Here is a 26,532-nt window from a genome sequence, read left to right on the forward strand (position 1 = left end):
CTCACAGGAGATGCTATATGCCTGGCTACGCCATCTTTAATGAACCAGAAGAAAAGTGAGATAACTGTTGGCAGGATCTTTTCCACCTTGAAGTTATGTTTAAACAACATCCTGCTAACAGGGCTAAAGCCAATTTCAACAAAGCAAATATAGCCAGAATTTACTTATACAAAGAATGGAATTGAATAAAAGCAAACTATTAAGCCACACGAAGATTATTTTCAAGACTACCAATATATTAAAGTACCATTTGAAACCTAGAAAACCAGTGTTCCGCAACAGGATGTCCATAGCTTAACTACATGCTCTTGGGATGATTTTGAGTCGAAAAGTCCAAATAAATGAGGGTCCAATCTGAAACGGTTAGTCAAGAAAATGCTCCACACTCACTATGCACTGGCTATGTTTGAGAAATTAGTTCACTAAGCTGTATACATGGCACACGTAGGCAAGACATAGGGTAGTTGGTGCTTGAAGACCGCTTGACATCTCACCAGCTACTTGCGTTTCCTACATGAAAAGCTGTCATTGATGTTGGAAGACGGTCCTCTGCTAACCAGGCAAGAGATTTGGCTGCAGCAAGATGGCGCACCTCATTTTGGTAGGCAGGTCACTGCATTTCTGAATCAAGTTTCCAGACTGTTGGATTGGCCGAGGTGGCCCAGTTACTTGCAGAGCAAGATCACCAGATCTTTCATTTTTGGACTACTTTCTCTGGGGGTCACATGAAATCCCTGGTGTATGCCATCAAGTCAAACAGAAGGGCTGAGCTGCTGAGTCGAATAATGGACTCCAGTGCTAACATCAAAAATGACCATGACTCTGTGAAGATGGCTGTTACTTCAATTACACGAGGGGCTCAATTGTACATCAAAAATCACGGAGGCCATTTCAAGTCATGTAAATAATGTGAGTAATTGAAAATGCAAAGACGAGTGTAGTCTAAACTTAATAACAACAATGTAACCTAAAATTAAATGGAAACAATGTAAAAGTTACAAATGCAATAAAATGCTCATTCTCACTTTCTTGACAAACTGTTGCAGATCAGATCCATGTTTATTTGAACTTTTCAACTCAGAATGATCCCAAAATCACGTAGTCAAGCCATGGACATCCTGTTGCGGAACACTCTGTCTAAACTTAATCTCCAAACGTCCCCTCTAAAATATGACAAGAAAAATAGGCAGAGAATTTAAAAAAAGATGAAAGAACATACACAGGCCATCATAAACAACAAAATTACCTTAATGCATGCCCAGAATATACTCAACAATGGACATACATATGGTTGACTAGACACACCTTGGATATTTTACACACTGCCAAAAAGGATAAATATATGAATACTATAGAGTGATTACACATGCATGTTACCCCTGGCAGTCTGGCTGACCTCACATCACCAGGGCCCCAGCCAGCCATTGGCATATGAACCTGGAATTTTTGAGACACGTGGGTTATAGTAGATAGAGCCAGATATCTCTCATATAGCCTCATCAAGTGTCCACATCTGTCTCTTCCATAAGAAATCAACAAGTAAGCTGGGTGCAAGTTCGGCTGAACACATCCTCTTGCTGTGGAACAAGTGAGAGTCAATTCATAGCAAACAACATACTGCTACTACAACTGCGCAGATGCTTGAACACACTGGCCAAGGTTGCAACCGTTCGCATAAAAATCGTAAGATCAACCATTTGTAAAATATAATATACTTTTAAAAACATATTCAAGTACTATTAATACATATTTTTATTCCAGGACATAAAAACACGTGCAAATGTAGAGTACCAAACTAAACACACCACATCAACACAAGTAGATACCATGCACATTAAAATACAACATAATTTTATATATTAACTCATACATGTACTTATTTCAGCATAATAGGGCATGAGGAATACATCAACATAAAGCTAGCATACTGTAAGTAGTAATAATTCACCAAGAAGAAATCAGCACCATAAGAAATAAGAAGCAAGAACTGAAATAATAGAAAAATGTAACAACAAAATACTGCAATAACATCCAGCAGTAAGAATACAGGTCTGAAATAAACCTGTATTATTTCATTTTAAAAATTATTTACTATTTTAATTAGGCAATGAAGATGTGTGTAAAACATATCAGATTAATAATTTTAACCACTTTATGGAAACCCAAGTTTCTGGATCCATACTTAGAAAATTAAACTGCTATGAATATGCAGGTCTAATGTTTTACGTATATTTTAAATAAACAACTGAACAAGGCATGAGGGGCTGTAACATGTAGCTTATATCATGTTCTACATTTTGGCACCATGTAAACTCAATGGTGGATACAAATGTAATACAGTCTCCATCTTCACGGCTTCATATAGTTCTCCAAAATGCTGGCATCTATCAACAACTCCACATGGTGTCAAAACCCAGATTATCATTATCATCACGTGAAAATCTCAAATATGACAGGTAGTAAAAACGATAAAAATACAGTCAAGTTGTGTTGATGAACCTACTTATTATTAAAAAAGCAATACTGTAGAGTATTTTACAATTTTAGGCACTCTAGGATTTGCAGTATTTGGAAACAGTTATTTTCTTGCATTAAGTGATTAAAAAACTGATGCAAGTGACTGGTTTGATAAAAATGTTTTAAGTGACCTCTAAATCTTTTACAAAAGAAGTGTTTAAATTTCCTGCAACTGAGATGTGTCTACAATAAAACTTCCATTTTCCCACAAGTGCATTGTGATACAACCCAGACGTTTCTAATTATGTCTTAACAATTTTGTGCTCTTTTTAAGCCAAGTTTGAACTCTGCACATTTTCGGAAAGGCTAGAGACATTTCCAAGAAATAAAAAAAATACAGATCAAATTACTGCATATGAATATGACATATTAAGTTACTTACGCAAAGGCAATTTCTTCAAAAATGTACACAGGCTAACCAATTCATTCTCAACATTCTGGTATTTATTTGGAGCTTGTAGCTAGAATTGAGGGTACCAGAACAAGAGGAAGACCTAGAAAGAGATACTTGGATACTATTAGAGAAATAGGACAGGTAAGGGGGAAAAGTTTAATGCATAGGAATTTCATAGCAAGGGATAGGAAGGAATGGACGCTATAAAGGCAAAAATGGGAGATGAGAAAGAATAATTTGGAGCTTGTAGCAAGAAAATGCAGGAAGCACAATTTACTTCTTGATCCACTGCATTCTGATGCTAGCTGATTTGCATTTAACACTAACCATCTCTTTTATACAATCTGTACTTAAAAGGTTAAATTTGCCCCACCCTTCAAAATTTCAGCATACAGAGCATCACCTGTGAGTATGGGGTGGTCTCCATTGCACAAACAGGCCATCCACACATACCTCTTTCACCCCGAGAAGTTGACTGTGGCTGAACATAGCATCAACCCAGGCCACTGTATCCTGCTAAATGATACTAGTATCCCAGACTCATGGAAACGGTCATCAGGGAAGCATGACATACTGAGCTTCATCCTAATAACATGAACAGAGAAGATACGTCTCCTCAAGCAGGTCATGGAAACCTCTTATTCACACCCTGAGAGAACAGAAGAAGATTCTCTCTAGGAACAACACCAACTCCCTCTTGCCTATGTTTTTAGTGAAGAACATTCATAACAAAGTATCTCCAGTACTGCAAAGTAACCTCATCATCACAAGCTTTAAAATTAAATTTCAACAATGAAACATGCAAATCAAATCATCCAGTGTGCATCAAAATTAAATTTACCCAATCAGTTTTAGCATAAAAAGACAATATTAACCTGTATGCACATTTTTACAAGATACTTAACTAAATAATCTTAACAATTCATTCAGCCCTTCAAATAAAATTCAATATAATGTAAATTCATACATGACTGTTAAGTTTTTGTTAGTAGCCTCTCACATTAAATTTCATTAAACTGTAACAACGATAAGTGGACAGACCTAGCACTACATTACACCAGTCTTGGATCCAAAGACAAAGGCTGTACTGCCATGGGCTGGATACAGTACAAAAAGACAGTGCCACGTGTTGGCAATGAAAGTCGCATCACAGTAAAAATGTCAAAACACTGGACACAAACCATATAAATAATAATTAAAGCTTTCCACAGGTTTAGTACTCCCCACACAAAGAGCAGCAGCAGTAATGTGTCAATCATACAGAAATGAATCAAATGCTAATGTATTACCAACAACCACTGTCAGCAGACTATGCAAGAAGCATGCACAGAAACACTCAAGGCCATGTGTGTGAGTTATTATAACCAACCAAATCATGTCAGAGACAGGCCAAGAACAACTTATCGTTATTCTATTCAAAACAATACATGAGTAAATGTATGGAAAAGATGTGAAAAAAATAATTTGATATTGTGGGTCTTTCAGGGGATGTTTTGGTTCTGTATATGAATTTATCCAAGACACTGAATACATTATTAGTCCAATTATTGTATCTGGTGAAATGAATAATTGGTAATGAGGAGATCTGCTAGCACACATCTGGGTTCTGCAGAGGAAATTACTCACATTGTCACACATGTTAAAACTATTGATGTCCAGTCACTGTGTTTGGTGTAATAAATAGTTTGCAGACGTTTCGTAGGGCACATTTTATTCTGTTGATACAACTGCCCACAAGATGTCATTTATGTTTCTTTTTTTCAATTTACTATTACTGTCCAGTCCTTATGTCTGGTGAAAGTAAGTGTTGGAAGGCAGTACAGTAATTTCTTCTAGGGGACAATGGATTTTAACAGGAAACTAAGGTAATGGAACAAAAGATACTGAACTCTGGATAACATAACACTTTACAGCAATAACAATTAACAAGGATTCCATTGCATATACTTCTAATATCTATTCTTTTCTGTAATAAACATTAAACCACCACCTTCAAATGAGTAAAGTTCCATACAAATAATTACAATAAACAATGGTGGCACTTTTGCAATCATCCCACATGATAATAGGAACAAAGGAAGATAAATAAGGGGACACAAATCAGTATAATAATTTTTATTATATGGTTGCACTGCATTCTCAAAAATGCAACAGCACAGCCTTGAAATCGCAACGTAGAAGATGAACTATATGAATGGAATCTTTTGTCTTCTCATGACGGCTGCTGCTCTAACACTCACATTACAAGGTACAGTATGAGTGAGGCACTGCAATCAACCTGACACTCACGGCACTCTCGACTCAATGACCATATCAACGTTTCTACATCAAAACTACAATTCTATTCTGAAGTGAGCAGTCTTTAGCTGACTGAACCTTGAGCCATGTTTTCTTCCTGCCAGTCTTGCTCAACAGAAGAGTCCAGATCCAGAATAAGCTGTTCTATGTTTGGTTTCGGGCTTCCTTCACCCATAAACGGCTTGGGTATGCTCAGATCAAATGACACTCCTAGACAATAAAAAAGGAAATTAAGGTTTCTTCTAGATTTATCCCCATAATTTGCACTCATTTTAAAACAAGGAAACAAGTCACAATATTTCTTTTAAGTGCATGATAAATGTAAAATCTGTATCATAACCTTTTGTTTTAAAATTGATTATTTCACAGAAAAAAACACTCATGGATATGAGCAATTCTCATAATTTTGTTCAGTTTTCTTCCATATGGAGCATACATACAGAGCATGACAAACATAAATCACACATACCTTCTTTATTAAAGGCCCATTTCCCATGTAAGCGCCAGATGTACTTTCTATTGCGCCACATCTTAAAAAAGAACACCACCCCTTGTATAGTTTTGTAACTAACTTAACTATAGCACACCAACTTGAACATCTGACTCTGAACAGTAACTTACAAAGAGACTGAGATAAACAGAGATCTGAATAATTATTATCTAATCTTAGACAGAGTGATTTGACAATAGAAGTAGAAACTTTTATTAATGAATTGTAGGACGAAAAGCAATTATATAATTTCATATAAACATGGGTCTGCAAATCCTTATTTTCAAGTTACATGATGGAATTTGACCGAAAAAGCAGCTGGAGAGCATAATTAGTGGTCATACAGACACTGCATGGCTGTACATAACATTGACTAATGCAGAGTGGCAATGCATATGAAAATATCATATGCAAAGAGACCATTAGATGAGCACCAGATGACACTAGTCACAGTCACCATTTAACTATGATGGCTGGCTAGCGAGGTCTGCCTATCTACACTGCTGTATTGTGCACAGTACCGTCTGGCACTGCTGTGTCGATAACTCTGTTTACCCTCTCACGAATCATCATCCTAACATGTGAGAGGCCTCACAGTGAGATAAACTTAAAAAATGGATCCAAGCATAACTTATTTTGTAATTGTTAAACATAAGTAACAGATGGTGTGGGAAGCAATCATAATTACTAAATTTTATAAAGGTGAAAATGCTACATGCCAGGATTCCTGACTTTCTATAACAGCTCATAACTTACCCTGCTTCTGATAGAACAATATGTAGGCATTGCTGTAATCTTCCTCCTGGGGTTTCTGTTTTGCGACTACATCATCATTGAAATAATGCCACTCAGATGTGTGTGGGTTCTTTGCATATGAGGTGTAGTGACCTGCTGAGGAACCTGCATAAAATATTCTTTGGATAATACATATTGTAAACAAACATAAATTTTTAGCTCAATTATTCCTGATGAAATAATTGTAAGCTCTGTACACACATGCCCGCTACATGTACGCGCCCACACACACACACAAATAACAAACTACTCAACCAACGATGCTTAGACGTGAATATCAGCCAGATGGCAGTGGGCTTGGACAACACTTTCAATGGGACACACTTAAAAGGCACTTTCATTACACAGGGTCCTGCAGAGAATACGTATCATTTTATGATGAGTAGTATACAATATGAAGAGATTTTCAAGGCCATAGGTGCACAATGCATGCATAGGAGTTTGGTTGGAAACACACGTGACACTGTGGTTCCAGCAAGATGATGCCACATCACATGCTGCTCAAATGAATATGGAGAAGCTGCACAAAATGTATCTACATCAATGTTTTTGTAATTTAAACTGGCCTCAAAGATCTCCTGATTTCTCAGTCTCCGGACTGTGTGTTGAAGAGCTATCTGAAAAGTTCCATATTCAAGACATGGCCTGCCACTTTTGATGAACTCAGGACAATAATGGAGAAGTAATTCATGATGTGTTACAATGCATGATGGATGATTTTGCCAAGTGCCTCCAAGAATGTGTCACTGAGAAAGGGGAGCATTTACTGCATTCTGTTTTCAAAAAGTGACCATTATAAATATCAAACCTATTTCCAAGATTTATGTGAAATGTTAATGTGTTAATGAGTCACTTTATATATGCAAATGATAGTAGCTGGTATTTTCTGCTGGATCCTATAGGCATTCTTCAAGTATATAAACAGCTGATGTACTCTTCCTTCATACTCTCATTTATTTCTGCAGTATCTGATGAATGCAGAATTGTGATCAGTAGCTGAGAGAAATTCACACAGGAAAACCCCCAAAATTTTATCTATATGAGGAGTTAACTTTAAAAATATAATGGATAAAAGTTCATTATGTAGTTGATAACACTGATATTCCTTTATAATTACTACAGATCATTTCATCACCTTTCTCATGAATATGCTCTGGCAATTCTTCCTTATTCCAAGTACAATTAGTAGTCTGTAAATCTTAGAATATAATTCATCACCTCTTTATTGGATCAATTCTGATGGAAAATGATCAATACCCGACAATATTATGATGAGTTCCTACCTCCATAATGGCAAACACACGCATACAAATTATATGGATGCGGCGTCCCATGCTGCAGAAGAGAAGGGGGTGTCACACTCAGACCCATCAGTGGAAAGGTCACTTTGTTATCCAGTTTAACACTCACACACTCATGGAAAATGAATCTGAAAAACGGCACAAACATATAATTATTTTGCTGTACAATGAAACTTATGACGACGGCTGATAAGTATTTGTGAAATACTTGCCCACTCTCTGTAAATTAGTTAATATGCATCAGTGGAAGGTATCTTTAACATTTTCAATTTGTTCTTAATTATTAACACTTCTTTGAGGACATCATTAGATTACAAATAAATGTAGAGGAACTGGCAATGGGACTGGTTTTTTCCACAAGTCACACATGTTCAGCTTCTCTCCATAAAACTAGAATGAAATAAAACTGCATTACCTCTTAAGGTAGACGATAAGGAAGTCTGGATACCTCCAAACTGAGAGGGTCTTGGTGGCACACTGATTCTTTTGACACATTGGGCAGTACCAAGGGTTGTGTTCATCCAGTTGCTCACTGTGCATACAAAATTAATCAAAGGGTCAAAGGTTAACTTGTTTCTAAGATAAATTAATGTAAATCTTTATATAACAAAGAAAGTTCTAGGTCACACACACAAACAATAATTAGGCTAAAGTTATTCAGAGTGATGCCATGCTATACCTCAAATGGCTTTTCAGCTTGGAGACCTGGGATCAATACAGAGACTTTAAGTAACAATCATAGTGAAAAAAGTGGCAATGGTGTACGGTTTTCTCTGATTTCTTCATTCCACCAATGTTCCATACTCATGTATCAGCAATGTATATGGTGCACAAAAGCACATTATTATACCTTCAGTCGTAAGTTAGGGTCTTAACCTCTGACCTGGCAATATTCTGGTCTCAAAGCAAATATAGTTTTTTTTGTTAATAGTGTCTATGAAAGAATGTCAGAGTTTAACTTATTAACACACATGTGCACCACTAATATAAAAGGCCTCTCACTTCACAGTATAGTAGCAAATATATTCTAGAATAGCTGTAATTCAGTACTATTCAATATGAGCACCACCTGCATATGTCAATTTAATACTCCACACGTGGCCAATAATAATAATTTATTTACATTCCATGGACCCATAAGACAGTCAGATGACAATAGAATGTGGGAAAAGTCATAATAATAATACAATACATATTATAAAGTACAATTCATACTATTATATAAATTTCACATAATACAAACAAAGGGTTCACCTAGAGAAATGATAAGTTACAAATAGATCTACCCATTACACACAGAAAAAAATTTATCACTTATTTGTAAACAACATAAATTCATCAACAGAGTAAAAGGAGTGTGTAATGAAGTATCTTTTTAATGCTACTTTAAATTGCTCCTTCTTATTTACAAGACTTGTGAGATTTGATGGTTGACTGTTGAAAAGTTTGATTCCTGCATAATATGCACTCTTCTGAAAACATGAGAGGTTGGCAATTGGTCTATGAAGCTGATTTTTATTCCTTGTGTTGACACTGTGTACAGCAGAATTAGTTTGAAAGAGTTCTTGGTTATTTACAATAAAGTTCATTAACGAGAATATGTATTCACAAGATTGTGACTTTAATTCTTCTCTGCAAGTCTGCAACACTGATCACTCTTCACTGTAAATAATATTCTTAATACTATGCCAGACAGAGAAGTTAATGGAGATAAATTATAAATGGAATCAGTCCTCCCATTTAAATCCACCAATCAGGAAACTGGACACTCAGAGCTCTGTGTACAATGTCCTGTTAGAAAATGAGGCTGGTTACTTCTACTGTCTGCAGAAACATAACATTCCTTGGCATTAGAAGTAAACACCTGAGATGATCATATTCTGAACAGGGAAACACAGACATATCCAGGATTTCAAATATGCTTAGTTACAATGTGCAGGTCTTTTCTGCCTTAAATTTATGACTTAGGGTTCAGTTATTTATGCAGAACATTAAAATGTTTATTAGAATGTTGACTTTTCAGATGGAATTCTTCAGACTGCAGGGAAATTATTGCCTGATGCATTCAACATAATCTTGTAACATGCCCTTTTCAACATTTCCCACATCTGAAAAATGCTGACACCACTCATAAACAGCAGTATCACTTAACACCATTTATTATATATATATATATATATATACACACACACACACACACACACACACACACACATATACACCAAGAAAACTGCTTTGTCCTGAGATAACTACAACACAATTACAGTGAAACCTCTATCCATCGTTCCCGGAACTATCGTTTTCCCGGATACATCGCCCGTTTTGTTCGGTCCCGAATACATCCCATATAAAATAATGTTACATTTTCCCGCTTCTATCGTTCCTCGAACTATCGTTTTATCGCATCGATCGTTCAAAAATCTTAGTCCCGGCCCACAATTTTCCCGCAATGATCGTTTCTGAGAATTTAAAATGCTGGGTTTTGAGATAAATTAATACCGAAAGACGCACAATGTTTTTGGAATACACAGTAGTTGTAACCTGTTATGTCGCCCAACCAGCACATTCTTTTGGAATGAGGGTCAGCGGTGCAGTGGTGATAGTTGGAGTGAATGGCGGTGCTCATTGTCAGAAATTTTACGATTTTAATTAGGGTGCACTCATATTTCGTTCCAGCGATGCCAGATGGCATGTGCAGTGTGAATTTCTTCACAAATGCTTTTATTACAAGTACAAAGGAAAGGCTGGCGGCACTTTTCATTCTTCTGGTTCATCTTGTTTCCAGCGGTTCAGGGTCTTCTACAGCTACATTTCGTTGAGTTCGGCAGTAATAGTATTTCCATTCTTCCTGTTATTGTCCGCAAAGGGGGTTGGAGTGGTGAGGAAGACGAAGACGACGAATGCGAGCCCGAAGCTTTGCCGAGTTTTGCCGAAGCACACGCTGCATTGGCGAAAGTGAAGTCGTTCTTTTATGCGCTTAATATTAGTGAACGTGATGAGGAAAACATTTTGAACGTGGAAAGTGCTCTGTTTGGTCTAAAACGTAAAGTTTCGACAAACCAGTTGTCCATTAAAGACTTTTTTGGTAAAAAGAAGTAACTTTGAAAGAGAAACATTGTTTTTTTTAAAAATTTTAATGCTTTCCCGCATCTATCGTTTTCCCGCATTCATCGTTTTTATTTCCCACCCCCGCCGAAAACGATGCATCGAGGTTTCACTGTATTGATAATCTTCTTCTGTGCTTTCATCAGAAATTATCACACATTCTTGAAGGACACACATATCAAAGCCACTTCCAACTTTACACATTTGTTGCTCTAATGTACTATGAAAAAAAGTTATGTTTATGGAGTAAATATGTTTATTAACAAATAAAGCTACTAACATTCTTCTTGGACACTATGGACAGCTTCCATATAACAGTGATAGAATGCTATAAAGAATCCTGGGCATAAAATACATCAAGTAAGAGAAGAATAAAGAAAAAAATTAAGAGGAGCCTTTCTTCACTTAATATTGTACAACAAAAAGCAGAATGAGAAAGGTGAGGCAATTAGCATGCAGGGGGGAAACGAGAAACCTTACAAAATCCTTCTAAGAAACCACCAAGAAAGAACATCACTTGGCAAGATGAGACAAAGATGGAGGATGACATTAAAATGAATCCTGGAGAAATAGTTGGTCAAGGTGTAAATGTGTCGTCCACACCCTGACAAGAATTGACTCACAGGATAGGGTCCAATGGTCGACTTTTGTGAAGACAGAGATGAACCTTTGGGTTCTGTCAAAGAAAAGAATTTGTTGACCAGCTGCTCCATAAACAACTTGTACCATTAAGTTAGTACATAAATTAAAGCCAAAAGTTTTGGAATATACTGGATGTCCCACAAAACATGTCATATTTCATGTGCTTAAGTGGCCTGATGTTTAAAATTACCTCCTATACTGGCTAAGGAAAAGTGAACTGATTTTGAAACAGCACATTTCTCTGCTGTAGGAAGGTCCTTCATGTATCCCCACAAGTAATAATCAAGGAGTGACAAGTCTGGAAAATGGAAAGGCCAGGTAAACAAACCTACATAATTAATCAAATGATTTCAAAAGCACCAGTTCAAGTACCGTGTAACTTGTAGACTGAAATGAGGTGGAATTTAGTCATGTTGCAGCCACACGTTTAATCCGGCCTGAAGAAAATTATCTCAAAAAAAGTGGTAACTTATCCTGTAGGAAATGCATCTAGTAAGTAGACTGCTGTTAAATGTCCCTCAAGAACAAACAGTCCAATTAACAGACCACCAATAAGACCACACCACAGATATACCAAAATGTACTGTTGGATGTTGCTTACAGTAGAATGGTGTTGATTCCTGGGGGGGGGGCACATATATGGATCTTATGGCAGTTGATTATCTCATCTAGCATAAATTGGGTCTATCACACAAGAAAACATGTTTCAAAACCCAACACTGTTCCAAAATCCAATGACAGGAATCGACTTAGCTATGTAGTTCTCACATTAGGGAAACAGCACATATTGGCAGTGGTATGCATAGGGAGTTTCCTGATGCAAAGTTCACCATACCTGTAACTGGTGTGTGTGCACTAAACAGGCAATTTGGCAAATACTTGCTCTCTCTTGCACCATCTCTTCTTGGTCATGAACGCAATGCTACTTGGTACTTGTGGTGAATGAGCCTGTCTTTTGTAACCACTAAGTATGCTGCTGAACACCACTCTGCTTGGGTGCAATGATAGGGAAACTGATGCCTATATGGCACTTGAACCACTACCCTCACATTCCTATCTCCCAATATGTACATGAAAGAAAAGTCTTGTGTACTCTTCATTTGTGATCTGTGTATTTATTGTCACTCATGACATAGGCACTACTTCTCATGAAACAGTCAGACACACAACAAACAATCTTTTTCCACAACTGAATTACGTACCAGCTGGTGGGTGTGTACGCATGGCTCAGGTGAGTCCACTGTCAAAGTACAGGTAGGGTCATTGTTGCAATTGCTAACTAGCAGGAAGAAATGGCCATTTGCTGCAGATATGAATATTAGTTGGAAGCAGTTCAGTGTTCACTCAGAACAGTGACAATGAATGTTAATTTAAATGTTAAGTGTAGAAAGCGATATGAGAGGGTGGTGGGGGACACAAGGATCAGATAACTACACAATGGCTAAGATTAATTTGACTTCCTTTTACTCAAAATAAGCCAATGAATAATCACCAAAAGTTTGGCAGATGTTTTGTGGGACAACCTGCATAGAATGGGGAACATGCTTTATTATGTATTCTGTGGAAATTCAGTTCACTTTAACAAAATCGATAAAACTTATCCTTTAAGAGAAAAAAATACCTTTCACTAAAAGCCTGAAGGCAGTCATACAGTGACAGGGGATCCTGGCGACGCATGAGCTTCATGCTGGGGTGTTCGATCGCCAGGTCCATGTGGTCGACCGGTTCGGAGAACCGCACTGCCAGCGTGTCCCCAGTCTGTAGCAGAAGCTCTCCTTCTGGTGCGACGTGGCAACCACGGCAATGCACTGTGTACATGCAGCGTGAACAGTGATAGCCCTGCACAAACATCAGTTGTCACACTTATGCTGTTACTTCATGTAAAAGACCCACTTTAGACAATTTAAAGAGCCTGGAAAGACTGAATTAAACTGCAACAACTAGTGTCCCTGCCAAAACTAAAAGGTAAGCTCTTCCTCACTACAAGTAGGAAAAAGAGGCCATAAAATGACTACATGAATGAAGTACATACAAATATTCATGTAAGACACAGATGAATGAATAAATTTTTCTTGATTCCTGAAAAGTAATTAAATTGTAGACAGGCCCATCCTGGTCATAAGCCGGTACGTCAGTTTGGCTAAACAAAGCTAAGCAGTCAGGCAACACAATATGATCAATAAGATGGGGAAAGTTGAGTCAAGCATCTTCCTTCATGAAAGAAAGAGAAAAGTGAAAATCACTTGGTGCAAAGTCAGTATTATACATTGAACAGTGGATGTTGGAGAACTTATAATTCATGTTGTAACTTGTTGACACATATGAACAGCTGTATGAGAGACAGCATTTTCATGGACCACGTTTTCTTTAGAAAGTAGGAAGCAGAATATTAACCCTTCAACGTGGGAATTTAAATTCCGCGCTGCTTGGCGAGGAGTGGTGGCCATTTAAATTTTGCTCTAAAACACTTTATTTATCATAACGTTTGAACTATATAACATATAATGATCAATTCTTCACTGAAACCCTCTTAAAAGATGGTTTTATAATTACAGCGTATAATATGAACATCCTGTGTGTGACAAATGCTAGTAGTCGATTAGACGTTGAGTGTTGTATGTTATTTATTGAAACGTCAGCAAAAGTCAACACTACCAAAATACATAGTTTTTATCTTTTTCTAGCGGTTCCTGCACATGACGCAATGTCTTTGAGGCATTGAATTTCTTTCCTGTGTCAATAATACGCGGGAGTAAATATGTCTGCGCCAGCTGATATTCTGACAGCGAACTGAAGGCCACATATATGCATCATACTTAGCAGTTATAACCGTCTCTTTCTAAGCACTCTTCTGATTATAGACTTCTGAGTATAGGGGTGCTAAAATTGTTGATATTTGAAGACACAGATAAACATAACGGTATATCTATATATATATATATATATATATATTATGGACCCCTTGACCGTTTCAGATAATTTTTTTTCCTCTCTACTTCGCTGGAGTAGTTATCGTGTCATATGAGACTGAGAGAATGAGTTATCTTACCTCTACAAACAAACAGCTCAGTGTTCAGTGGAAGATTGTGTAACCTCTTAGGTCACGCATTTATTAACAGACTAGCCTTTAGAGATCGAAGAATGCGACGTTGCCAATACATGATCAGAAAGAGCATTTCTTCCACACCAGATCAACTACAAACATCATATATCAGTCGTTATTATTTCCATAATTATGGGCTTTTGAAATTAGGCTTAACAGCAGACCGGGAATTTAAATGCCAGGGCGTCCCGGGACGTCCAACACGCTTGAAGGGTTAATTGCATTGCTCTGTCACTCTCTAGACTGATGTTCCTCTCTCCTGAAGATGAGCCAATACAGGACGATCAATGAATCCCATTATTTTTGCCACTGATGTCTGAGAGTCAAACATTTTGAAGGCACACCACGAATTACTGATAGGCGTAAGTATGGCTGATGCTTATTTCAGATTAAATTTCATTCATGCTGATTCTTTGGTTGTCCTGAATATATTAACTTCTCTTTACATTCAACAAGTTATAGTCAATGGCTTCACACAATATGCATGATCGACACTTCTCTGTCCTCCTTAAAATCTTCCCATCCACACATGAATTGCTCCCTGGCTCATACAGTTATCGCTAAACTGAACTGTCATTCTTTCATAAATATGACTTGCTTTCAAGCCTTGTCCTTCTTTATTCAGTAGAACGAAAATCTTCAACAAGACATTAAGAGACTTACATCAGTGACCTGTGATCTGACAAACACATGTCCTTCACTGTGATGAGATGGTGCACCATCTTGCTTATAAAAACTCTAGAAATCATTAATATTATTGTTGAGCAAACGTTCTCAACAAGGGAAATGATCTAGCTTGGTTATCTGTCTTTTTATATTTTTTAAAGTTTTACAATTATATTAGTGTTCCCTAGGTGGACTATTTGTTTTTATTTATATTCCTTCATTTTTTGCTCTGTGTTAATATTGTTTCTATTTTGGGTTTGCCTGTACTTGGCAGTTATATTTAATACTGTTTATTTATAAGTTTAGTTAATCCGTTTGTGTAATATTTTTAATTTTTATTTCACTATTATTGTATATATTATCAGTGTTTGCCTGTTATTGGCTTCTTGCTGTTGGCAAACACGTAAATAAATTAATTGAATTGAATTGACACAAATTTTAGATTTGTGGGTATCATAGATAAAAATATACATGCACTTCAAATTGCTGGCTAGCTCATTTAAGTGTTGTCCATGTATATTTCCTGTTCTGCAGGCAGAAATGAAACAAGCACACAAATTTTAGGACAGACCTGCCCATCGACCAGAAGAATGGAGTACGGCACCACATAGGGGACTAGACGATCCACAGCTGCATAAAGATTTTGCCCTTGTATTCGGTTTGGCAGACGAACCAGGTTTGGATGTCCAAACAATTTCATCACCTTCTTGTTGTTGTTTCCATCGCCTTCACTGTCCAGTCGGAACACTACAGGGACATTTAACAACCTGCAAATAACAAACATATATCTTTTAATGCTTGCCTTCTTGCATGTCTCTATTCAAAATCAATCTACACACTTCGTATCAACTACAGTTAGTCCTACATTTACAATAACATGGTTTCTCTCAACAATTTCATTTTACAACAGGGTCATTCCACATCACATCAACACAGCAGTTTGGCATGACCACCTAGAATTTCAATTAAATTTTGCAGGCCTACAGAGTGTAATGAGTAAATATATATTTATTACTTACTAATTTCTCATTCCTGTTTCCATATTTTGACCTAATTAAGATAGATACTTCATTCTTATACCAGTTGAAAGCTCATAAGTGGGGCTTTCATTTGGTATGTATGCACAGTATTTTTTGGCACATCAACATTTTCACTTTAACCTTTTTCCTAATTTAGGAAAAATGTATAGTCAGAAAGTGTTCTGTGGGCTCGTGCTAAAATTCCATCTCCCTCATACTGAGTTTGATATTCACCTGACAGTTGGCTTGTAATCACCCAACTTCTCAAGTGGGATGAACTCAGTTTCTGGCTTGACCATCACCCCACAGACTGGACACACAAGCCTGTCACCCCCATAGTGCCTGCAGGATGTCTGGAAACAAACAGAACCCATATCAGCTCAAGGTAACTTAACCAATATGAATATGAAGTCAACAGAGTGGAACAGAGTACACTCCAATGATTTACATTCTCTGGGGGTTATGTATGCCACTGCATGTTTAATAAGCTATACGTATGTGAGGGTTCTTGAATATTTTCTTTTCAGCAAAGAATGCCTTGGTAGGAGTTATGGCACTCATGGCAGGGAGTACGAAGATGGCCGTCTTCCGGGTTGTAGTCCAGTAAGAGTTTACCAATGTTTGAGATCCTTGCTGCCTCCATTATCACTGACAAACTTCTACCATACTACATGGTGCTACAACCCAGAAGATGGCCATTTTCAAAGAATGTCTTCCTGCCATGTCCGTTTGTTCCATCTTTCACATGAAAAGATGATGCTATAATCTATCAGTAGCCATAATAACTATCTGATATCACACTTTATGAGAGGCACAGTTTCCCTAGGGTTTAAAACAGCTGAGACAGTGGTTGCAATACTTTCTGGCCAGAGAAATATTCAAGAGGAAGGCCAGAAGCAAGTCAGTTGTAAAATGCCTTTTTTTCCTGCCTCCAGAATGTACAGTCCAGACAAAGAAAACTGGACCTAATTTATACTTCTATAGCAAGTAATGATAATCTTTAAAAGCAATTTTTTAAAACAAGAATTCAGTGTTTGATCATAATAATCACATGTACATAACTCTAATCATCTTCTAATTCTTCTACCCCTGATATTCTACCCTCATATTATTCAGATTCACTGTCACTGCTGCTGCTGCTCATTCCGTTGTCTGTTAATAGACGTTTTAACACCATTCGTCCTAAATGTATTATTTGCACCAACTCATTGCTTCATGTCCACCCAGATTAATTCTATGGGGTTGAGATCAGGGTGATAAGGTGGCAGTTTCAACACCATATGACCACTAACAGCTATTATGTTCAACAACAAAGAAGAGTGAGTAAGCTTTTATTATTTCATAAAACTGTAACTTTAACACCAAGCCACAAATTGGAATGTTTCTCATACACAATCAGTCTTCAGTCTTCATAGTTTCCTTATTTGAATTTGATGGTAGGGCATTGTCCTTCTGTATGTTATGTTATAGGGAATTATCAATTCAATTATAGAATTGAGCTCCATATTTGGAATTAAATGCTCTTTCAACCAACGCATGTAATTTTCACCACTGATTTCACTGTGATAGTTCCCTATTCTTTGACTGTATATGAAGATAAGCAGGGCATTGGGAATGAAGATGTCAACATTGGTCTTTTAGTTTGAAACATTCTGTGGACTTGTAGGGAAATGGTGAGGCAGTTCATGCCAGATTTATATGCGGAAGAAGTACAGTCAATTAAAATCTGTCAGGGATCTGGCTGAGGTTCACATGGTATTCCTCAGACCTCCCAGATGAAAGCCAGTATTCAATATCTTGATAAACATTATGACAGCTTTATCCCACTTCATTCAATTTACTGCTCATATCATCCTCTTATCTGTCATTAAACAATGCTTCATCAAATAATTTGTTAAAAGTAAACCTAAAAAGTATGAGTTAAAATTCCAGTAAACTTACATCAATACACGATTCGCACAGGACACAGCTGCAGGATGCGTGGCGTCGAAGATCTGTGTCCATCTCCTCCAAACAGATGGCACAACTCCTCCAGCCATCCCCCTTCTCACCAGGACCATTCACCAAATTACCGGCCAGTCTCTCGTATTCGCTCTCAGTAAGGGGCCCGACACCAATGAACGCAACTGAGTCAGCAGCATCTCCTTGTTCTGCAGCAGTACCACTGGCATCTCCTGACCCATCACTGCTTGGAACATCCATCATGTTCCCACCTTCAGACACTGGCGCCAAGTCCACAGGCTCTCCAGACCTCTTGTTGCTATCCAGGTTATCACCACTTCCTGCCCACTAATAATAACATCTAACATATTACTCCATGGTGTACAAAACATGTACATGCCTCCATGCACATTACCAATTTCAAGCTTAAAACTTCAGCAGGGTACATTCATTCACACTGGGTAAAATAAAACTGTTCACAAATGTTTTGTATGGAAACTCGTATCTGAAATTTGGTGGACACCACTCTTTATATCTATCTGCAAACATATAATTAAATTTAATAATTGTGCTCCTTGCTGAAATTTAGACAAATATTTGTTACATACTGGACAATTTGGAATACACTTTACATTAGAACTCAATTTAAAATACAGATTTTTAAACAAAATTTGAGGTTATATTCACAATCTTCAGACCATCCAAAAATCAAATTCTGATTTGTATTTTTGTATCATACCACAACACATTTACTTCTTGATTACATAAATGCATTTTTACCAATTACATCATCTTCAGTATGTGTTTATCAATGCAATTCATTAGGTCCACTCTACACTGAACTACAGAAAATTACGATCAATGTAAATTATCAGTTATCGCCTATGCCCAGTACAAATGATTCTTATGATTACTCCCACTAACTGTATCATATTAATGAAGTCAGAATGTAAAATGTTGTACTCATTCAAAGCTCAGGTGCGTACACACTGCACATTTCCACTTCCTATACTCTCCTGCTACTCCCCTTATTACCATCAATATTTATCACACTTGGTTAAAAACGTCTATATGTAATAAGTTAATTATTATTAATAGTGTTCTGTCTGAGGACAGGTCCATATGAACAGGATCCTTCCATCCTTTTCTCGGACTGGGACCTGTTCATATACGTTCTTGGCAGATGATCCAGAAGTGGTTTGCTATTGCCTTCTTCTGTGTGTGAATGGAGTAATTGTTGGGATGCCACGGAGAAACCGGGGAAGCCCCGGAGGAAAACTCCGTGTTGCCTAGACCACGACCTTGCCCAACACAAGTTATAAATTCGGGCACCGCCGGGAATCGAACCCGAGACCCCAGTATTACAAGGCCAGCGTTCTAACCGCTAGACCACCGTGGCCTTTTAATAAGTTAATACTTACATTAAAAATAGTTAGAAATTATAAAATGTTACACACACAGAGAATATTCGATAAGCCAAAGGAAAACTCATTTCTTTGGTAAACTATGGAAGAGTGTAAAGAGGGAAAAAAATGTTGCCTAGGTTACAAATTTCAACACTCCTGATCAGATACTCATGATTTGTAGTAACTTTCACCTTTTTAAATTTTTCCGTATTCTGCTAAATAACCGAGTTCTCCTATGGTTCTGGACTTACGAGATTTCCAGCTATACAAATGGAATGTGATGTGATATCCTGTGTGTGTTAGCAACCGTTTTAAATAACAACTGGATTAAAAATGACTGATAAGAACAATCACACAGAACAAGAACAAACTTATATTATTCCATCTCCAAGTACAGGGTGCACACACATATACAATTTTGTTGTAACAATGCTCATGAACCAAAAGGCAGAAGAATTAATATTAAATGCATTTGAGTACGTTATAAAATCAAGTTTATAATTTGTGCCACACAAGTCTCCAAAATACTTCCACATTAAGAGTTATGCTCATGGTTGCTAAAATGCCATCTCAAGCAAAGAAATTCCTCATACCTATTTTGCAAGAAGAGGATCTTGATGATGTGCTATGCTGTTCCAAGAAGACATTTTCACAAGGTAATTAAAAGATTCCAGAGATAAGGTATGGCAGGGGTAAACCAATCACTCAGCCACCTGACCTTACTACCCTTGATATTTTCTTTGGGGGTATTCCAAGGATGCTGTGTATGCACCAACATCACTGGCTACCACTCTGTAGGACCTTGCTCAGATCATAAAAGATAAAGTGGATATAGTAACCTTTGACTTGCTTAAGAATGTGTGGACCAAAACTAAATACAGATATGACATCTACAGGGCCACTTACGGTGCCCTCACTGAACACCTCTAAAACGCAGGTTACAGAAACTTGACCATACAACCTACTCAAATGAGTGGTTCTTCGTTCATGAGCAACATTACCGTAAAACAGCATACATTTCACGTGTACAGCCTGTACACAAATAATGTATTCAAATATCGCGTAGCACTAATATTTCAGATATTACTGACTCAACTCAGAAATGTCTAAAAACAAATGTTGGGGGGAAACAAATTCCAGAATTACTACTACATACCATATTAACATGTGGAGAAGAAATGGACAGGCAGATATTAGCAGAATAATAGCAGCAGCAATAAGACTTTTAAAGGGTAAAGAACAAAAAACCAAAAGGAAGAGACCAAGAAGTAAAGAAATTTTAAAGATAAAGATGAAACAGAATAAGATGATACGGACAAATTTGAACCCTTTCCAGTTCAATGTTTTATGTGTATTTGCAAAACATAGTACTCTCATCCAAAACAATTTAGTGAAACTTGGTTATCATTTTACAACTAAAAAACTTGCCATCTAATTCACCAAAATAATTACCATAATCACTGCCTCCTATCTCATTAATGTCTGCATTATTTAATCATCTAGCCATCAAACATCACAGCACAACACAGATTTTCAAGAAGCAACAAACTGCTAGCTGGCACGTAAACTAACAAAACTATTGCCATGTCCTTTAAGTCCAGTGCACTACTCACCACACATTCAAAAAACAATGTCAATTCTTGTAACAAGTTTCAACTCAGATATGGTTTCATGTTTAAGCTTAACCCTTTGCGGTCCTATGTCGGAATGAGTCCGAAATTTAAAAATCCAGTTTTGGTCCGATGTCAGACTGAGTCCACCACGTAGTCAAACTGAGGCTGGCAAACAGTGTCAGTATATCATTCAAGCCTTCATCTTTACACTAGTTCTATCCTAGTTTTCCTGGTAAGACTTTTTGTACCTCATAATAGTGAAAGGAGACAGGAGAGAAATGTCGTTTTATTCTGACACGTGTCCAAGGAAGCCAGGATTCCACACCAAGTGTTTTGCGATACATCATATAGTGAGGGAATACCATTGGGTGTGTAACTGTCATATTTACTTAGAATAGAAGTATTTTTATCTGATCAAGTTATAAAACAAATATCCCATCTTCCTAGTAGGAAATTTTATTTTTTTAATTATTTTTGATGCATTGAGTAATCCACCACTGATGTATGCATATTCTTTTTATCAAACATTCTTTATGCACAGTGACTTCATCATTTACACTTCGCATTTTGTTTCACTTTTATGGTGTTGAACTTGGTCTTGAACTTTCGAACACAATCAGCGCGAAAGGAAGCATAGCGCTGAGATGATGAAATCCAGTGCTTATAGATCGTGTATCTTCATGCAATAAGAGATGTTTAGACGTTACTGAAGACATATCTACCAAGTTGCTTTATTCTCTACCAAACAACATCAAGCAGGGGAGCAACATTTACTACACATCTCACTAGCGACAGTGGTACAGTCCGTGAAAAATATTTCACACGGTCAGTATTCAAACAAAAGGAAATGTCATCCTCTCAGAAAGTATTTTCACCATATTTAGCAAAGTTTCTTCCATTTTATGCAAGTTATCAAAGAAAATCAAACTAGTTCATTATAGTAGTTGAATTTATATAGCTTAATGGTATTTAAATAGACCAGTAGAGAGCCATAGTGGTATTTAAAAGGGACCACAAAGGGTTACGAAAGTTTCTCTCTGCTGATGGAACAGCAGGCGTAGCTGGAGATGTTAAAAGTATTCTCACAGATTTGGATACATCACTGACAGATTTATCAAAAATAAACCAAATGGTGTAAGGAGAAACCATTGTTACCAGCATAAAATGTGGAAGCTTTCAAAGTTCACTAAACAAACATTTTTGTTAGTGTCTGAGGAAATACTTTCATTCTTTAACACCAACAATAAACAGGAAAAATGCTTAGTTATATCAACAACAGATGTAATTCCTATTTAACTTCACACAAAAATCCAATGACATTCATGAATCTATACATAAAATGGAAAGGACTTTAAAGGCTCAGTCTAATGCAAGAATGAGAAGTATCCAAACGTTTGCTCTGCATCAATCTGAACTTCAAAACCTATTTCACAGCTGGAAGATTAGCACATTCTTCTAACACATGCCATGTTCTACCAATCTCTGAATCAAAACACATCATGCAATGAAAAAAAATCCCATTTAATTTTAATGGTATAGTTTCACATCAGGGGTCCTAAGGTAGTGAGACCCTTTGCAGCTGTAGGATTCAGAAGGTGGGTCATGACAACCCTTTAGATAACTATTGAAAACGAGACAATTTTAAGATAATTGTAAAAAAAATGTATTAAAAGTGATCTTAGGGAAATAAAATGTGATTAAGATTTAATTTGGCACGTTTAGGATAGGATCCAACAGTGGGCTTTAAAACTCCACAGAGTCTGAATTCAAATAGTTACTCATTCAGCTCTACCTGTGGCTGTGACTTTTCTTCAGGCTTCTTTTCCAAATCAAGAGCAACTGGAGGTGGAAGCAGCTCAAAAGCATAAATGCTACGATTAGTATCATTAACGTAACGCAGAAGGGAGTTTTCATCCTGCAATAAAGAAAAGTGTTAAATGTAGAACAATACTGCTCAAAACTAATCACTTATCTAAAATTGCAAAACTCTATATTATAGGTATTCTGAAGTCTTAAAAAGTCCCTCCATCAGGGTAAACTGTGACTCATTGCCCTGATGATGGAAGCAGCAAGGACCCCTGCAACAGTGGTAAACATGTACCAGACTATATAGTGCTAAAACCCAGAACACAGCAATCTTCACACCTGCATTTTTTTGTATCAACAGACATACAATGTTCAGTTTTCATTCTTGATATTAACAAAGTGTTGAGAACCAAAGCTCAAATTTATGTCATGATATTTCTAGCCACTTTTATAATGTTCTGTAACAACAATCCAGACTTTTAAAAGTGTGACTTGAACACATTTAACACATACATAAGAACTTTTACAAGTAGTTACAAATGTACAGTACTTATTTTCATTCAGTTTTCAACATATGATTTACTGAAACTAAAATTGAAATCACAGTAAAGTATTTTGCATTTCACATTCACTTAAAAAAATATATGAATCACAGTTTCAAATACTGTTCTTCTCCTCTATTCCAAGTAAAAGATGTTCAGTAGTGATATAATTTTGAATTGATGAGGTTTTGTTTACTGCAGGTCTAAAGCTTCAAATTGCAAAGTAACCAGTCTGGATTAGTCACATTACAAAGATCAAAAACGTTTTCATTAAATTAGGCAAAACACTGAATTAACGATATTTTAATATGCTTACAGCAAACAAGAATGCTGAATTTGAAAGAACTACTAACAAATTATATCTCACACAAACAATATTAACAATACAGAACTTTCACCTTACCAATATTCTTGCAATGTGGCTATCCAACACTTCTGCCAAAGCAATATTCTTTGGTGCCTCTTGACCTATAGACTTGATTAGTTGTTCCTTTAATTTCATAACTTTATCCTGTTTATTCAGAGTCACAAGATACCGTACAGGCTTCTTTGAACTTGCAGGTACAAATGTTACACCTAACAAAAAATAAGAGAAATCAGTACTAATTTAACAATAATAAAAAGGTGTAATCTGTACCAAAACATAGTTTCCACATTAATTCATTCTTGCACCTTCGCATTCTCAATGCTCCTAGAAGAAAAAAGCAAAACTACTGTAAGTCACACATGCTACGCAAGTGTTATCATGACCAGGATCAGAATAAACATACCAACAGATCACAGACTATGTGTAAGCATGTTTTCAATGTAAGATGTGATTTATTCACCCTCTCTAACCTACTTATCTTCTTATTAACAAAAAAGAAAATATGGAGTAAACTGCAATACAATTTATGCACTTCCCACTATTAATATCACTAAAAATACAAGAATATAGGTTTTCTTTATTTAAACAGATTCATTTATTGGAAACCGTTTAGATGACAGCACAGTCTCAAACAGAGGGTCTAGACAGTGTTTTAATATCTCAACCTATTCAACACATGTACACTCAGTACAACAAAAAACAAGCATTTGAAATTTTACAGGAAGTGATGTAAGCATACAGCTGGTACAGTAATTTCAGTGATTCACAATCTCCTTGTATTTATCTGCATCTGGCTCTTTTCTTCCTTCCATTTACACTGATTTACAACAGATGTCTAGTAAACAAGAACACCAATGTATCTGCCTAATGTTAAGAAAAATGATAATTAATGTTAATGACTTTTATGAGTCATGTGACGAACTCTGAAGAAAAAGTGGTGCTGACGACTTTTATTCCCACTGTTGGTTGTGTTCCCTCATAGGCAAGTCACTACAGTACAGCTAATGTTGAAATGAAGAATACATTTATGAGTTAGAATCATGTTGTCTGCATTTTTTCTTTTAATGATAATTATGTTATGTTTGCAAAAATACTAATTAGAAGTGTGCACTTGTATATCATTCAACTATTTGATTTAGTGTTTTAACCTTCAAAGAGCTGTTCTGAAGACCTGTCATCTTTAATAAAATGTCCAGAATCTTTAGGCCTCAACCATGGATCTCATTTATCTCAGTATGGACTAAATTAGAGATTGCTTATAATGTTGAGATAAAGCAAATTCATCCAAGTCTCTGACACAAAGTTTAAAAGCGCATCTCTATTTCTTGCAGGGAGGTGAGATCAGGTTTCCTACAGATTTTTGTTTTCACTTCACTCCACACATTCCCAAAAGAGTTCATATCAGACACTCATTACCAGTCAATAACTTTGATATAGGCCTTCCATGATAGCTATTCTTGAACAACATGTGAATCGTGGATAGAGGTGTGCTCCCATTGGAAGCAGATTACTCCATCAGGATAAAGCACTCTTACAGATGGCACCATTATGTTTTTTTAAATGTGCTCATATATTGAATGCCATCTAGGTGAAATTTCATAGAGATATATTAAAGATTTCTTGAGTTGCTACAAGCAGAAAGACAGACACAATGACACTAACAGGTGTGTTTCGCAATGCTGTTGCAAATACATCTCAAAACGTTAGGTACTATGTACATGGCATAATAATTCTGAGGTCAATCAGTTGCAACAGCAAGGTGTCTAGCTGGAGATTCCTATGCAGGACTTCAAAGACAACTTTCACATATAAAACAATGTACACAGGTCTTCAAAGAAAGTGCTCATTACTGTTGTCCATTTTTAACCAAAATTGGAATGTGATGACTAATTTTAACATAAGTCCCATGTATCAAATTTCATTAATGTACATTTGACCATACATGAACTGCTACATGTGGACAGACGTAGAAAACTAATATGCACACTTTTTAACTTCCAGTTGATGATGCACCTAAAAAAACATAAATCAAGGTAGCTAATGTTAGAGAGAATTTTAAGAATGGACTTCCCAAATGCATAGCATCTTCTGCTACCCAAATCAAATCCTTGAATATGATGCGGTTACATGAAAAACCTTTGGAAAATAGTGAACATATTAGTTGGATAAATATGGCAGGTCACATCCATTTTAATTGCCTTTTATTTCTATGTGTGACAGAAAATGACTCCTACACATGAAGCATAAATACCAACGCTTTACATTTACTTGAGCATTTCACAGAAACTCGAATATAAGTAACAAAACACTATATTAAATAAAAAAAGTTTTGAATGACCACTTTAAATTTTCTGATTGTAGTGTACTTCTACTTACATATTTGCCTTTCCATGGCGTGAGGTAGAGGGACAGACAAATACATGAATGGTTCATATGTAACCGAAACATGTTTGCATGATGAGCACACAACCTGTAACATAGGTAGAAGATCTTTAGTGATTTATGTAAGAATTTACACATTAAGAAC

The 26,532-nt window shown here is 36.5% G+C and overlaps 1 protein-coding gene across 4 annotated transcripts in view; it reads right to left on the bottom strand.

Moving 5' to 3' along the window:
* Positions 1-1,734: 1,734 nt before the first annotated feature.
* LOC110829197 (uncharacterized) overlaps positions 1,735-26,532 on the bottom strand; it is a 39,891-nt gene continuing 15,093 nt past the window's right edge. For 3 of the 4 annotated variants that reach the window (XM_087345116.1, XM_022062689.2, XM_087345117.1), the window contains 11 exons: positions 26,382-26,475; positions 24,042-24,214; positions 23,083-23,205; positions 18,272-18,619; positions 16,565-16,683; positions 15,883-16,078; positions 13,164-13,381; positions 8,211-8,327; positions 7,778-7,923; positions 6,456-6,599; positions 1,735-5,419 (listed from right to left, as the gene is read on the bottom strand). In XM_087345116.1, coding sequence (XP_087201242.1) covers positions 5,274-5,419; positions 6,456-6,599; positions 7,778-7,923; positions 8,211-8,327; positions 13,164-13,381; positions 15,883-16,078; positions 16,565-16,683; positions 18,272-18,619; positions 23,083-23,205; positions 24,042-24,214; positions 26,382-26,475 — 1,824 coding nt within the window. In that variant the 3' untranslated portion in view covers positions 1,735-5,273. Of the gene's footprint in view, positions 5,420-5,678; positions 5,740-6,455; positions 6,600-7,777; positions 7,924-8,210; positions 8,328-13,163; positions 13,382-15,882; positions 16,079-16,564; positions 16,684-18,271; positions 18,620-23,082; positions 23,206-24,041; positions 24,215-26,381; positions 26,476-26,532 lie in introns of all 4 variants that reach the window. The other variant, XM_087345118.1, reaches the window with a different exon arrangement.

Source organism: Zootermopsis nevadensis, unplaced genomic scaffold (genome assembly GCF_977971745.1).
Source record: "Zootermopsis nevadensis isolate Lab colony 2312 unplaced genomic scaffold, Znev_1.0 Znev_ptg000008l, whole genome shotgun sequence".
Lineage (NCBI taxonomy): Eukaryota > Metazoa > Arthropoda > Insecta > Blattodea > Termopsidae > Zootermopsis > Zootermopsis nevadensis.